General features: G+C 41.2%; 1 protein-coding gene across 1 annotated transcript in view; it reads left to right on the forward strand.

The window, feature by feature from the left end:
• The first annotated feature begins 1,919 nt into the window (after positions 1–1,919).
• The window catches only part of LOC135477768 (calcitonin gene-related peptide type 1 receptor-like), a 93,474-nt gene continuing 79,214 nt past the window's right edge, over positions 1,920–16,179 (forward strand). The window contains 2 exon segments of the mRNA XM_064757971.1: positions 1,920–2,079; positions 2,284–2,450. Of these exon segments, the coding sequence (XP_064614041.1) occupies positions 1,920–2,079; positions 2,284–2,450 (327 nt within the window).

Consider the following 16,179-nt stretch of genomic DNA (forward strand, 5'->3'; position numbering starts at 1 on the left):
CCGGTCAACCAGCCGTTGCTCAATTCCCTTCATGCTGAACGCCAAGCGAGTAAGTTACAATTTCGTCTTTTCAGGTCTTAGGTGTGGCTTGACCCAGGATTGACACTGGAGTGACCCAGGATTGACCCTGGATCTACCACTCCCGTTGCGGACACTCTACCAACTGTTCTATCGTGGACGGTCGATATATTGATGATCTGCTGGCTTTAAACAATCCATATATAGCAAAGGCTGTGGAAGATGTTTACCCACCTTCGTTGGATTTATATTTGTACATAGATCAAAACGTTCCCTCTCTCGCAGACTTTACGACAAGGGGGATAGTTTCAGTTTTGACACTGTAAATTATCCTTGCTTGGACAGCAGCACATCGAAGGGACCTGCATATAGCGAGTACATATCTCGCCTTGTAGCATTTCGATCCTGCGTGTTGTGTGACGATTTCAATCAAAGTCACCACTTATTACTACAAAAACTAGTGTGTCAAGGTTATTCCATCAAACGCCTTCACTCCAGGTTTCTTAAGTTCTACAATGAATACAGTTCTCTTGTAAGTAAATATGGACAAAGCGTTTAGAATCTCTGGCAATCCGCTTCATGTCTAATTCCGCTTAACCCGGGGGCTAGGGGCTGTATATTCATCGTGTTGAATTAGATCGCCACGTTGAGATATGTGAATAGTTGCACAATAAAAGCCCAACTGAGATACATTTTTTGTTGTCGACAACTGATATTTTAGCATGGTACACAATTAGAACATACCGCGCGTCTTTCCTACATCAGTGAAAACCGTTGACCGTTTCTCTTTGTATCATTCCGTCCTATTTTCATGCTTTATATACTTTCTTAGTTCTTTGGTAATTTGTGTTAAACGTCGCTTTGGAAATTGGCCTTGTAATTACTGACACGGACGTCCTTATTGGTTGACGACAGGTATACGAATGTCTGTTTCGACGCATAGATCCTCACGATACCTCTACGTGAGGCAGGTGGGGCAATAAGGTACACTTAACTTTGGACAACTGTAAGAGCTATTAATATTAAACAGTTCGTCCCAAATTGGAGTTAGAGCTATTATTATACTCATTAAATATAAGATAATGTTCACCATATGTGTACTGGCGTATTTAAATTCAGGTACAAGCCCGTTAAAAAAAGCGAATTTCTCATTTTGTCCCATATTTGGGGCAAATTTGTACACTGTCTGGGGCAAAATGAAACGCAGGTTTCATGTTACAAAAGTACACAAGTGGATAAAAAAGTTCACAGTCTGAGGTAGAGTTCAAATTTATTCACTTCAGAGTTAGCACAAATATAATTGGGAAATTCTTCTCCTTGGAAACACTGCTTGGATGACTTCATTCGGTTTAATGGAATAAAAATACAACCAAACAAACACGCGAACAATAGGCAAAAATGCATTATAGATCGAAGACGTCTGACCCAAAAATCAGAAGTAGAGGAGACTTTGTCATCACTAATTCGTGCACAGGCTGGGGAGTGCCCAGCAAATAGGGCACTGTATCATTCTGGCCTGCATACTTGTGCTCCACAGTTCCAAACAGTAAATACATTCTACATTTTCTCCCACCCTTGTCACTGACCTTTCAAGTGTTGGTCTCGTCTTCCTGTAGTTTGTCCGACACGCCTCCAGCGGCGAACTGTTATCAGTTGTTAAGTTTATTGTACCAGGTGGATTCTTTTTGCTATTTGTGCTTTTTTTTGTGAGCCTCACTGCGCGTTCAAACAGCTTTTGTTTGCACGGACTGCTGGAGAGTACGGCAGCTCTTCCACAGCGAGAGTTTGGTTTACCTTATGGTCCGACAGTAGATTTTGGCAGACAGAAGTTAAATGGTGAAATATATGAAGCATCAGATTCTGTTCGCGCTAATGAGGATGGTAGATGAGCTGTGGATTGCATGGTATATGTACCTGTTACGGCAGCTGTCGAGAACACAGGAGCAGCGGATAGTACAGGTTCACTGGCTTGTATTGGATCAGTGAATGATAATGAAGTTATGAATGGGATGTTGGCTGTGGATGGTACAGAGGTTGTGGATGGCACAGGAGGAGCACATGGTATGGGATCACTAGCTGGTACGGGATCAGTGGATGGTACTGGAGTTGTGTATGGATTAGTAGCTGTGGATGGCGCATAAGCAGCGGATGGTTTGGGATCAGTGGATGGTACTGGAGTTGTGTATGGCTTGGTAGCTGTGGATGGCGCAGAAGCCGCGGATGGTATGGGATCAGTGGATGTTGCTTGAGTTGTGGATGGCACAGGAGCAGCGGATTGTACGGGATCTCTGGATGGTTCGGGATCGGTGGATGACATGTTGGCTGTGCATGGTACGGGAGCTGTGGACGGCTTAGGAGCAGCGGATGGCACTGGTAGATCTGTGAACGGACCATTGGCATCAGCAGGAAGTATGGCTGGAGCATGGAGAGCTGTAGGCCCAGCAGCTGCAAATTGGTGTGCCTCATATATGTCCCTGTTTGCAGGGAAAATTTCAGTTCCGCGAAAACCGCATTAAGCGGTTGCATCTTAACATAGCCATTTAAGTCCGTTTTATCTTGCTAGGTCGATCACACCGACAGTCTTTGTGTTTGTGGAATCTAGTCCATCTAGTACCAAAAGGACGCGGCTGTCTTTGGTGGCGCCTGGCGTCTTCACGAAATGTTTAGGTATTCGGTACTCCAGCGGCTCAAGGCAGGCGGAGCCTGGCCTGGCCACCAGGTGTCGCCTGTGTCTATAGCTTAGGGGATTCCCGATGTTGCCATGACACCGCAAGGATGAACCGGAGTCTAAAAACAGTCATTAAATCCAAAGATAAAGGTTTACCTTGCTAAATTGTAAGAAAATATTTATTCTGTAATGATCGCACTTCTCAATTAGCCTATCTTCCCGTCAGGTTGCCACAACAGTACTAGGAATAATATGTGAAAATACGTCACGCTTTCCACGTGATCGTCATTTCACTGAAACAACAGCAATGAAGGGCGACGACAATGCATATTTAGGCTACATGCTTGCGGAATGTCGGATTAAATGTGTTTGCTAAATTAATTTTAGTGGAAGGAACATACTGATTTTATACATCGAACATGTAACTAGGGCACGTGTCATGTATCAGCATGCGTTCAATGAAGTGTGTATCATTCAAGGGGAGTAACTCGTGTATTTAATTATCACAAAGAACGGAAAGACGCATCTATTTTCTGCATACTATTTGGGAAATGTTTAAATGTTTTGAAATTATCAGTCGATAATGAAAATAATCAAGCAGATAGTATTTATGGACATAATTTTCTAAAATTTCTCATTAAATCAAAGTTTAAAAAATGCAAACAGGGATTAAATTTTCTGTCGACATATCAAACAAGATACTCACTGAAGTTACTCTTGCCAACAGACATATTTACTGTTTAACTATTTTGCACCATTACACCAGTTTGAGGCCAAAGTTGTTTGGGATTGTGTTCCTTTTGTCTGTTCGTTCGGAACAGTCCAGGCCTACTTAGTGCATGATGACCTTCATGCGGTGGCCGTAATCCCGTCTGTGTCTTTGGAACATATGACACAGTTCAGATGCTTCGAAAGACATTTTTTCTCACAAAAACGTAAATGCTGAGCAGAATCAAGCCTCATGCCTTGGTTTCTCCTATGTATTTTTAATCTATGCTCAAAGATCTGGGCAATGTTGTGCAGCATTATTTGTAAAAAAATATTGCTCGGTCCCATGATTCCTGTAATATTGGGTGGAATTATAACTAGTAAGCTATGTGTTTTTATCTCCTTTGTTGATTACAAGAATTCCAAGCGCAGTTACAGAATTTCAATAAATCCTTGCAGTGTTTACCACCACTCAAAATTATCCATCATAGATGAACTTTCCAATTATCCAATCTGATGGCGCGGCACGGAGAGTATTTCAATCAAGTTTGCAAGTAGATATATAAAGACTACATTAGATTTTACCGTACCAGTACATTATAGTATAATAAAAGTTTTACAGCATTAAGAGTGAAACCAGAGCGGCAACGACAGATTGTTAGCTAGCAAATGGTCACAGGTAACCGGTGAAAAACACGTTACTGGTCTAGAATTTCTCAAAATGCTGTATTGTCATCACATTTTTATGGCATTCAATAACATCACAACAATGCAAAGGGACCAGGCCGCGGGGATGCTTAATCTACCAGCAGTATCCTGGTTTGTAAGACTTTATCAAGAAACATAACAAAGCTGTTCTTATTCATTCCAGGATTCAGTCCCTCTGAACACAGCTGGGGACACATCAACTACCGCCCACGATACCAAGTTAACGCTGGTGCCATGACGGGATTGGATTCTATTCATCAGACAACACGGTTTAACTAACAGACGTATGTAATTCACTTTTATCAATCTTATATGTCCAGATATGAGAACTGTGGCATTTCTGAACATCTTATGGAATAAATGCACGTTTTCCTCCAAAGAGTTCCGGTAAGTCATGTTACAAGTAGTAAGGTTGTTGAGATAGCTGACATGTACTGCTAATGATCGTGACCCGTAAATTTTCTGCTCTAGAATTAGGGAATAACGGTTTGATTTTTTTTGCATTATATTCCATGGTTTCGTGCGGAGACAACAGACATGCCCACTTTTTATCGCGGCATAAACCATAGGCACTTACAGCAAATCTAACCCTAATTTCTATTCAAATAAGTCATTTTCAACACAATGTTAGTTGATGAATTTCTAACCAGTTCCTTGTCAAAATGACTGAATTTTAATCTCTACATGCTACACACATAGAAGTGCCCGATTAGCCCAACGCGTATAAGCCGTGGATTTCAACGTGAAGACGACAGAGAAGTTAATGAAAGTGTGCTATTTATATATCTGATTTGTACTTTTCCATTAAACCTGGCACACTGTCCAATATTTAAGGGATCCATTTTGACCATGGCGTTATTTATCTTTTGTTTGAAGCAGAAGACACTTATAACCATATCTTATTTACCTTTTGGAAAAGTTCAACTTGGCTAGACGGTGCGAATCTTGGCAAGATGCCAACGTACATGAAACGTCATTTTACCTCGCGTTTGTCTGCCTAATGTTTTCCTGGCTTAGAATATGATTGAACCTGTTTTCATCCAGAAAGTGTAAAGCCAACAATTTCCATTCACAGAAATTTCAAACTATTTTCAGGTAAAATATCCATTAAAAAATCTCAGCCGAAAGGGCAAACGAAAAACTTTTAGCGCGTGCTTTGGCATTATCAATCATGATATGGCAGGGTAGTATGTAATGTATACAGAGGTGCAAACTTTGAAATGATAAAAGACACCGCTACATTGCCACCTGTTACCTGTTTAACTTGCAAGTCATAATATTTATCACTGAAAAGCAATTCTTCCTTTTACGTTGGAAATTCGTGTGCCACTTGGATAAAGATTTATGCTTAAACTCTTTCTCCAATATATAAGTTCTACTGTCCAATAAGTTTTGTTATTAAAAACATGTGTGGCAGATCACGCAGAGTAGTGAAATCCATCTAACGTTTGCAGCTTGGCTGATTAAACTGGACATTAAGCCCCGTCCAGACTACCCAACTTCTCTCGACTTTTGTTGACTCAACAAGAGTCAACTTGAAGATGAGTCAACAAGTTGAGCCGTGTTGAGTAGTCTGGGCGGGTTCTTCAATTCCATTCAACAACTCTCAACGCCATTCAACTTTGGAATCGGAAACGTGCATGTGTATTTTTGTCATCAAGTTGAGTCAAGTTGAGTGAACGTAGCCAATCACCGGGCGTGTAGAAATATCGTGACCGTCTAAACGCACGTGATCTGGGCAAAATGGCCGCGCCAAAGATGAAAGAGAGAAACTGGTCTCACCATGAGACAGTTTTGTTGGTACAAGATTATGGCCATGGCGATAAGCGCAGCCGATAATCTCACGACACAATTCTTCCGGCTGATCGACATTGTGTCTCGTGCATTGGAGAGAAAGATAGAAATTCCCTCCAGTTTATCGAAGTTTGGTTCAAAAGGACACAGCTCAGCACTGTTCAACACACGACAACAGTGTTGGACAGTGTTGACCTATCTGATTTGTAGTGTGGACGGGACACTCAACTTACTTCAATAGCATTCAACTTGCTGTTGAGTCAACAAAAGTTGAACGATATTGAATAGTCTGGATGGGGGTTTTACCAATTGTCCAACATTTTGCCATACAAGCCTAATGGTTTACACTAAAATGGCATTAGCTTTCGTCGTCTTATAGAACCTCTCGTCGTGAGAAGATTCCATTTGCTGCATGTTACCGGAGTTGTGAAGCTGTGACAGAAACTCTACACCAAATAGGTCAGCAAACTGACTCCCAGTTCAATTTCAGCGACAGAGACTCGATGTCATATGGCCTCTATAAAAGCAATCTTGACTTGGTTACATAACATGTCTCACCTCGACCACAGGTTCTCTATCCGAAAGTGTCTTAAATGGGAATTTGCAAAACACTGTAAATCCTACATAAAAAGAAAATAAAAATAGATTCGGGTGTAAGGTGGAATTCAGTCTATCAAAAATCAGTTCATACTGATGATAGGCTGACTGAATCAAGCAGGTTAATTGCATTATTGTAAACAGTTTTTAAGGGAATATAACGTAAGGATGTTCGCCTTACTCGTCAGGTTAGTGACAGGCTTCTTGTTAGAAAAGCTCAGACAGTCTGGCTGTATTGCTCAAGATTTATGTTCATAAACTTTGGCGTCTAACTATGAAACCGGTATTGGTCTCCAATTTTCTGCTTTTAATTTGTCGCTTATATTCAGTTGTCTGTAATGTTAGTCGTCCTCACTACAATGTACCAAAATTGCCTTACGTCAGTGACACATGACGCGACGAGCTCCACACATAAATATGTTGGGCGTACATAATATCGCAAACAAATGCAGTTAGATTTCTATTTCTGAGTCATAATGTTAGACTGCACGAGCTCGTTTTCGACACCTAGAGGTTAATGCTTCGGGTGACGTCATAATTGTTCAAAAGAAGGTAGACAATGGGTGTGGAATTTGTTTTGCAATAGCAGAACAACAAGTGGTCAGAACACACTCCACGCAGTGGAATGCTAACATCGAACTCTGAAGCTTTAAATCTGAACTCATATAGCCTCTTGTAGCTATCTTACTGGCTTAAGATCATATACATGTTGCTACAGGAGGGAAAAAAGTTTCATTTATTAGGATTATATTCAAACTTTAAACTTGAAATAATTTTAAACATGGCAGTTTGAGACTTCAGAGTCGATCATTGTTTATTTAACTCGTGTCGTTCTACGTCAAACACACCCAAGTCTGCCCATTACTCAGCCTGTCACTAGTTTTTGAGTAAATATGACACCAGAGTTAATGGAGACTCGATGTTGAAAACCAGTTTTCCTCTCTACACACATAGCCATGTCCCAACCAGTTTGGAGTGTGGAAGTCGTTTATTCTAATTTAATAATGACAACAGAGGAGACAAGCTTTCGACTGATGATAATGTTCTGTTTAGATTTCCATGCATTGTTTCTATTAAATTTAACACCTTGTCGAAGGGTTGCGGGAACCATTTTAACAAGTGCGTGTGAGTTGTTAGATTTCTGATTGAAGATGAACGCAACTATGACCTTGATGTATGCAATCTTTATTGGAAACAGTCGAATTTGGCTAAGTCCTAGTGGCTAATACGTCATTTAGATCGCGTCTATCTGTCCAGTGTGTACGAGACCAACGTGTCAGCATTTGTACTGCAATCTACATGTTATTCTGAAGGCGTTATCTCAGCAGCTCAGTTAATAAACGAGTATAAGTGCAATTCATGACATCAGAAATGAATTGCTGTGGTCCAAAATGACACCCGTCTATCAAAAATATCCATTTACACCGATTTCATACTGTTACAAGGCAAAATACTCATTACAAAAAGCTTTTTGTCAATCCCAAGCGCAAGTGTGACACCTTGAGCATGTGTTATGGGATCATCAGTCATTACATGACAAGTTTATATGATATGTATATCAATATATACACACAGAGGAGTACAGTGAGGGATGATGAAAACTTTTTCTACTTTTGCAAATAAGTTTTTATCTACACACCGCTACGTTCCCACCTGTTATATTATATAAGATTATGAAACATGTTTGCTGTTGTGGGGCAACTGCCTGTTAAGCCCAAAGGATGATATCCATCAATGAGAACCGATTCATCCTTTTACACCTTGCAATTTGTGTGCCAGTTTTGTGCAGCATTCTATGCAGAAAATCCCGTGCCTTGAAAGGCAAAGTCCTACTGCCAAAGTTTCCTCTTGTTTAAGTGCTTTGCCGAAAATTCCAAGCGGTAAAATGTATCACTTGTTTGCAGTTTGACTGGCTTGACTATAGACATGACCAATTATCAAAGATGTCAAATAATCTCCACAAGGTTATTTTTACTGCTTGCTTCCTCCTCGGAGTTGTGGCAGAAAGTCTAAGCTGACCCAATGGCACATTGATTCTCAGTTTTGTTTACGCAACACAAACGCGATGTAAGAAGAACAATCTTGACTTGACTAAATGAGAAGCTCAGAGTCAGATGTTATTAAAACAAAACACTTTTTGAAAAAGAGAAAAACAGAAACTGGCAAATCACATTAGATCTTCGCTTGAAAAACAAATAGATTCTATTGGAACTGAATTACTTGGACAAGAGTTGGTATAGAGAGAATTTTAATCCACATGGAAAGTCAGATGGAATGCCAAATGTCCCTGAAAAGTTAGCAAAAATTTATTTGTTTTTTGTGTAGTAAGTTGAACGTTTTACAAAATGTGTATATCGTGTCAGTATTTGCTGACGAACAGTCTGAATTTAATCATTAAGAATTCTTCTTCCAATACCTGACTTGCAGAAATATTCCTGGTTTGTACCGTTGCTCCTGACTTATACCACTATCCTTGTCTTGCACCAGTATCACTGATATGTACCGTTGTCCATGATTTGTACCATTGTCCCTAACTTGTACCACTGTCCTTGACTTGTATCGGTATCCCGGACTTGTACCCTTGCCCCTGACTTCTACCGTGCCCCTGACTTCTACCGTTGACTATGACTTCTACCGTTGCCCCTGATCTCTACCTTAGACCCGGACTTGTACCGTTGCCGCTGGCTCGTACAACTATCCTGGACTTTTAAAAGTCCAGATTGCCCCTGACTTCTACTGTTCCCCCTGATTTGTACCATTATCGCTAACGTGTACCATTGCCTCTGACTAGTACCGTGGTCCCTGACTTGTACCACTGTCCCTAACTTGCTCCACTATCTCTGATTTGTACTGCGTGTACCCTTACTCCTTACTTGTAATACTGCCCCTGACTTGTACCAGTATCCCTGACTTGTACCGTTGCCTCTGACTTGTACCAGCATCCCTGACATGTGCTGTTGCCTCTGACTTACACCGGTACCCCTGACATGTGACGTGGTCTCTGACATGTACCAGCATCATTGACAATCAGGGGCAACTTGTGCCGTTGCCCCGGACTTGCAGGAGTATCCCTGACATTTACCGTTGCCTCTGACTTGCACCAGTATCCCTGACTTGTACCGTTTGCCTCTGACTTGTACCAGCATCCCTGACATTTGCCATTGCCTCTGACTTGCACCAGTATCCCTGACTTGTACCGTTGCCTCTGGCTTGTACCAGTATCCCTGACATTTACCGTTGCCCATGACTTGTACCAGCATTCCTGACATGTGTTGTCGCCTCCAACTTACACCAATACCCCTGACATTTACCGTTGCCCCTGACTTGCACCAGTATCCCTGACTCGAACCACAACCTCTGACTTATACCGATGCCCCTGACGTTGTCCACATCCGGTGAATTGATTATTATTATTATGATAACGCTTTATTTCATTCATTATTAACACCGTAATCAGATATTTTTCACTAATATGTAGATTGCCAGGTTTATGGGTGGACTGGCAGTCCCCGAGTAAATGGGAGTAAATCTTCATAAGGTGCCTGACAAACCTCCATATTTAAACTCGTAGTAGAATCTGGATTCAGCGAAAACTAGATTCGAACACACGACCTGATTGTCATGGGCCTGATAGTCGGAGCCTTTTTAACGACGTAAACCAGTAAGGAACAGCGCTCTTTGAGATGTATAGGCCTTCTTACATCGAAGAAGATGCTTGCACCCAGGAAGGAGCGTACATGTATAGGTAGCAACTGGCTGCACTGTAGACCGATGCATAAATAACTGGTCAATCCAATGTATCAGACCGGCCCCGATAGGTCAGTTGGTAGCGTGCGCTACTGGGACGGTGGATCCAGGGTCAATCTTCAGTCGGGTCCCAACGAAGACCTTCCTTGCTTGGCGTTCAGCATTCAGCGGATAGTGCAACGACTGGTTGACCTGTATCACGTGCTATCGGTAAGTCGTCTCAGTGAAGCAGCACTAGATCAAAAAGCAGTGGAAATCCGTCCTGCAACAAGGAGGCACATTATATGCACCCTGAAGATTTCTTGGTCGTCATATGACTGAAAAGTTGTTAAGTACGTCGTTAAAACCCAAGAATTCACTCATTCCCTTCAATGTATTATTTTAAGTTTCGTCGCATGGAGCGTGAGCTCAAACTAGCTAGTGAATGTAACAGAGATGCAAGCCTGCTAATTGACACACGCAGGTGTTGAAGGACGTCTTTAAATAATGTCCGTAAGTGGGAAGGTCTGTCGGCAACCTGAGGATGGCCGTGGGTTTCCCCCGGGCTCTGCCCAGTGTCCTCCCACCATAGTGGTGGCCGCCGTCGTATACGTATAAGTGAAATGTTCTTGAGTATGGCGTATAACACCAATGAAATAAATAAATAAATAAATAAATAAATAAAATTATGTCCCTAAGACTATACTGGAGACAGAGTGGATTAGCTTAGTGTTGGTGGATATATGAACAAGTGCCAAAAGTTTTAGCATTTTGTTTGACAATGAATTTCTGATTTTACACCTTTGGCAGAGGATTACTGACGTTAAACCGTCAGTCACAGTTGGCCTTCGATATTCCACAAGGCTCCGCAAAGTCACAGACTAAAGCGGGTCACAGTGTAATATTATCAATGTTTTGAGCAATCAACACGCGTGCTGCTCTTGACAGGAATGTTATTTGTTTTATGGATCGTCTCGAATTCGCGGACAAAAACCGTGAAACTTTGAATAATCAAAGCCTTTGGATTTGTCATCCAAATCGCATTCTGAGCACGTCTTGCTCAAAAAGTGAGATTTAGTTCGGTTTTGTTAGCCATGTGGAAGTTTTAATCCCAATTTGCGTGAAATGCCTTATGGTGCTTAATGAAAGAAGTTTGGTGAAAAATGTCCAGAAACGAAAGTCAGTAAATTTGACAGATGACTAGTGCTTTGTGTCCTGTAATCAAGGCTTTCTTCTGCTACTAGCCGTGGGACGCATGGACCAACCACAAGTAATACACAAAAAAAGCAATCACAATCACAAGTTCTCTTCACCTTTTATGAAAAATAAAATCAGGAGAGTGATAATAACTGTCAAGAGAAAGTTGCATATTTTAACTGAGAGAATTAATGAAAAACAGAAGCCGAACAGAAGTTTCATGTACATCTATTATTTATTATATGCCACACAGGCCTAAAGGTCATGACCTTGCGTGTGGTCAAGACGGCTATTTTTCAATAGTTCGGAAATGAGGTGTTGGTCCAACAGACTCAGATTCAGGCATGGACACTCTGGGAGGCCCCTGTGTCTATCCATTTCATTCTGTGGTTCACAACACGCTCGTAAGATGTTCAGGGGGCGCTGCAATCAACCAGACGAAAAACTAATAATCGCTCCCAATCCTGAAAGTACAGTTGTCGTTGTTGTTGTTAAGATAATCAGACGTCAGTCATGGATGAGTTATGCTAATTACACAAAAAATTACCTGGACTTTTTAGTAGTTTTGCTGATGATTTAATTACAGGTGTTGTGACAATATTTGACAACCCTTTTGAATTTGTAATGATATTATGAGTGTTGTCAATATTTCAGCAGCTGATTCAAACCTGTTGTTGTTTACATTTTGGTCGAAGTAGTCCCTAGTGTCCACCATCATCTTGCATGGGCACACTCACAGTCAGAAGTTGCCCATCAGCCCCATGGGTTTAGGGGGCCCCTAAATTTACACTGACTTTCAAAATGTAATATTGTTTTTTTTTCCTTGTTGTTTTGTTTTTTGATTTTTTTTGTTTTTCTTTTTGCATATGTGGCAGGCGACAACCCATATGTTTGCCCAGGGACCCATGATAATATCATGGTTAGACATGTAAGTCTAAAGACGTACAGCCCTGGTGCCCAGGCAATTAACCCGATACACACTGAAACATTTGATATAGGTCCCCTTATGACATTGAAACATTAGTATTTTGTATGCCAGTGGGCACTAATCATGTTCTATGGGGAACTCACTTGGAATGTTACAAACAATACGTGTAACAGGTGGTAGTCTTCACATCTGACCGGCCCTGATAACACAGTTGGTAGAGCGTCCGCTTCTAAGGCGGTAGATCCAGAGTCAATCCTGGGTCGAGTCAAACCTAAGTTGTCACTTCCTCGCTTGTCCTTCAGCATGAAGGGGATTGTGCAACGACTGGTTGACCCATATCAGTATAATGGCTTGGGTGGTGCGGCGTACTTGCCTTCGGTAAGGCGTCTGAGTAAAGCAACAAAAGATAAAAAAAGGCGGTGAAAATCTGTCCTGCAACAAGGAGGCACATTACATGTATTCTAAGGATTCCTTCGTTGTCATATGACTGAAAAATTGTTAAGTACGACATTAAACCCCAACCACTCACTCACTCACTCTTCACATTTGCTCACTGAGTGTTACTTTCACTTTCAAGGACAACAATAACAACTGTGCTCTTCTATATATATTGAACGTCAGGCAGAAATGAAAACATGTACATGATTGAAAATCTAATCAAAAAAAGTAACGGTGTATTTGGGGCAGTGTTCTCGTAGACTTTATTTCACTATAATTTGAACTTCATGTGAGCCCTGTCCTTAATACCAGTAAAGTTCTACGGCCCGTTCATGTACCAAGAGTCATGAGAGTAGGCCTACTAGCCAACAGCCAACACAAGAATACATACCAAAAATGGTCTTGGGGCAATAAAATTTTAAAACATAAAGACTAATAAATTTATCTTTCACCAAAAGAAAATATTTCTTATGAAGTAAGAAACAAAAGAGCACACAAGTACGTCCGAACATGGGAAATCAGCTGAAAGGAAATGTGGTAATTCTTGACGCGGGAGGGGTTGTTATTTCAATTTACCATTGACAGAAGCGCCCCCTATAGCCATAACGGGGGCATCGCCACAGATGAGAGCAGCTCAAGCGCTCATCTGTGGTGATGCACCGCTATGATACCCAGGGACGCTTACAAGCTTTCTCGTTGGAAAGACAGAGCCTGCGGCATCACAATTTACAATGTTCAGATTACAAACCGTACCCACATTTCGGTAGCCACATAGCCGAATGTCGGTAGACGCACAGCCAAAGCTGCAGACTTACATAGCAGTGTAGAACTTGCAACGTTCAAAGTTACACGCATACAGTTTTGGCGGACATCCCCTCCCATAATGATTAGCCCTCCACCAATGTGAGTACTAATCGTATTTAAGCACCGTAAGGTTCCGGAAGAAAGAAGCCAGTATCCGATAGGTCGAACAGCGGACGGACTGGAAACAGATGTTACAATCATATCTAGTAAAAATCTGAGGTTATAAGCTGAGGTAAGTAGACATGACCAGCTTGCTTACAAAATCACCCATGATGAAATCCCAGTTGCTACACATCATTCACCAAAAAATCATCAACCCCCGATGATGAATTCCCCCGTTGGATCAAATCATTCACCAAACACATCATCAGATCACCGATGATGAAACCTTTCGTTGGTGCCCATTATTCACCAAACAATTCATCAGATCACCGATGATGACACCCTTCGTTGGTGCCCATTATTCACCAAACAAATCATCAGATCACCGATGATGACACCCTTCGTTGGTGCCCATTATTCACCAAACAATTCATCAGATCACCGATGATGACACCCTTCGTTGGTGCCCATTATTCACCAAACAATTCATCAGATCACCGATGATGACACCCTTCGTTGGTGCCCATTATTCACCAAACAAATCATCAGATCACCGATGATGACACCCTTCGTTGGTGCCCATTATTCACCAAACAATTCATCAGATCACCGATGATGAAACCCTTCGTTGGTGCCCATTATTCACCAAACAAATCATCAGATCACCGATGATGAAACCCTTCGTTGGTGCCCATTATTCACCAAACAAGTCATCAAATCATTGAGGAGGAAATCCCCCGTGGGCGCACATCATTCAACAAACAAATCATCAAATCATCGATGACGAAAGCTCCCATCATTCAACAAACAACTGATAAGCATTGTACAATTTTACAGCTTATAATGAGTCGTCCGGAATTTGCATAAAGTAACAAGTGAATAATTTGCTGACTTGACCCGTGGATTTATTAACAGTTAGCAACGTTTGACTTTGTGGACTAATTCTGGTGTTAATAATACCATTAACTTAGCCGTTTTTCCACAACTTCGTCTTCCATGTTGGAATATCTGTGGAATGGATCATGGAATCGCATAATGCATATCTGTCTTGTGTGCATGGAATCGCATAATACAAGCACACTTAACAAGGATTTCATCTCAACGCGAAAATAACAGCTGGAAAATTCTAGTGTTCACATTGTCTGCTTTGAACCGTTTGGATGTCGTCGATAAAACCGTACTTAGCACCCATACACTTAACCGCCATTAAAACGGTGAAAATAATAAAAAAAAACAACAAATAATGTTAATTAAAATATGGCTCTAAGTGCTCTTTCAGACAAAGCTTAATCACTTAGTCCTTTCGTTTACTTTGGGCTTTATAAATGGTTTTGGTAAACTGACAAATAAGCTTCATGTTTCGGTATCCATAAATCTATAACATAAATATAATCGGTGTTGTTCGTGATTTCTTCCTCAGCTTCTTCCATTATAGGATAAAGCTGAGAGACTTTGAATGATTAGGCCGCCCTGTTTTGTCCTGTCATCCATATTCCGAGCACGACTGCCATGGCAAATGAGTTGTGTTGTTTTGCCATCTCGAGGTTTTGGACCTGCCAGGGAGTGGTTGAAATGAGCAACATTTTATTTAATGTCCCACGCAAACTAGTTATTGGCAAACTTCTCAGGAGCCTTGAAACAGGACGTCAGTAAATCTTAAACCTCCCCAGAGTTCTTGAGAGCATAATTAATGTGTCGGCGACGAGATTTTTTTTATTCTGTCCAAGTTTTAGTTCAACGAATGACTTTAACGGATACATATGATATGTGAATGCAATACACAAGTAGATGGTCACTTAATTCTGATTCGACTTACCATCTACTGTCGTTGTGTCATTTACTCAAAGTTTTAATCAGATGAATTTTCTATCTGTACAGTTTCACGTTATCAAACTTTTCATCAACAGGCTCAGCCTGCGACCGAGTTTTTTTGAATATTTTGTGCATGAAAGTTTTAAACATAAATCATAAAATCTGAATCAAAGAACAGATACTCTTTGGAGGCGTCTTCAAGGCAAGGTCAAAGTCTCCCTATTAGTTTGATTTAATAGTTTTGGTTGAATACATTTTCACTGTGCTTGCACTCAAAGCTTTTAGTTAAATAAATGGCTCCTGCTTAAAGGACGGATGTCAAAAATGTGACCGCAGGCCGACCGACATACTGACGTGCAGACAGACAGGCAACAGACAGTGATTGAAACGACTCTTTGCCGTAGGCATTTTTATTTATTCATTTTATTTATATGATTTGTGTTTTACGCCAAACTTAAGAATATTTCACTTATGCCACGGCGGTACAAATTATGGTGGGAGAAAACCAAGCAGAGGCTGGGGGAAACCCACGACCATCTGCTGCTTGCTGGCAGACCTTTACACGTACAACCACAGAGAAAGCCAGCATGAACTGGACGACCTCACACCAACGGCATTGGTAAGAGGTTCCTGGTTCATTGCACCTTGATGGCACGCTAACCACCTCGGCAAGGGAAGC

Source organism: Liolophura sinensis, chromosome 11, assembly GCF_032854445.1.
Source record: "Liolophura sinensis isolate JHLJ2023 chromosome 11, CUHK_Ljap_v2, whole genome shotgun sequence".
NCBI lineage: Eukaryota > Metazoa > Mollusca > Polyplacophora > Chitonida > Chitonidae > Liolophura > Liolophura sinensis.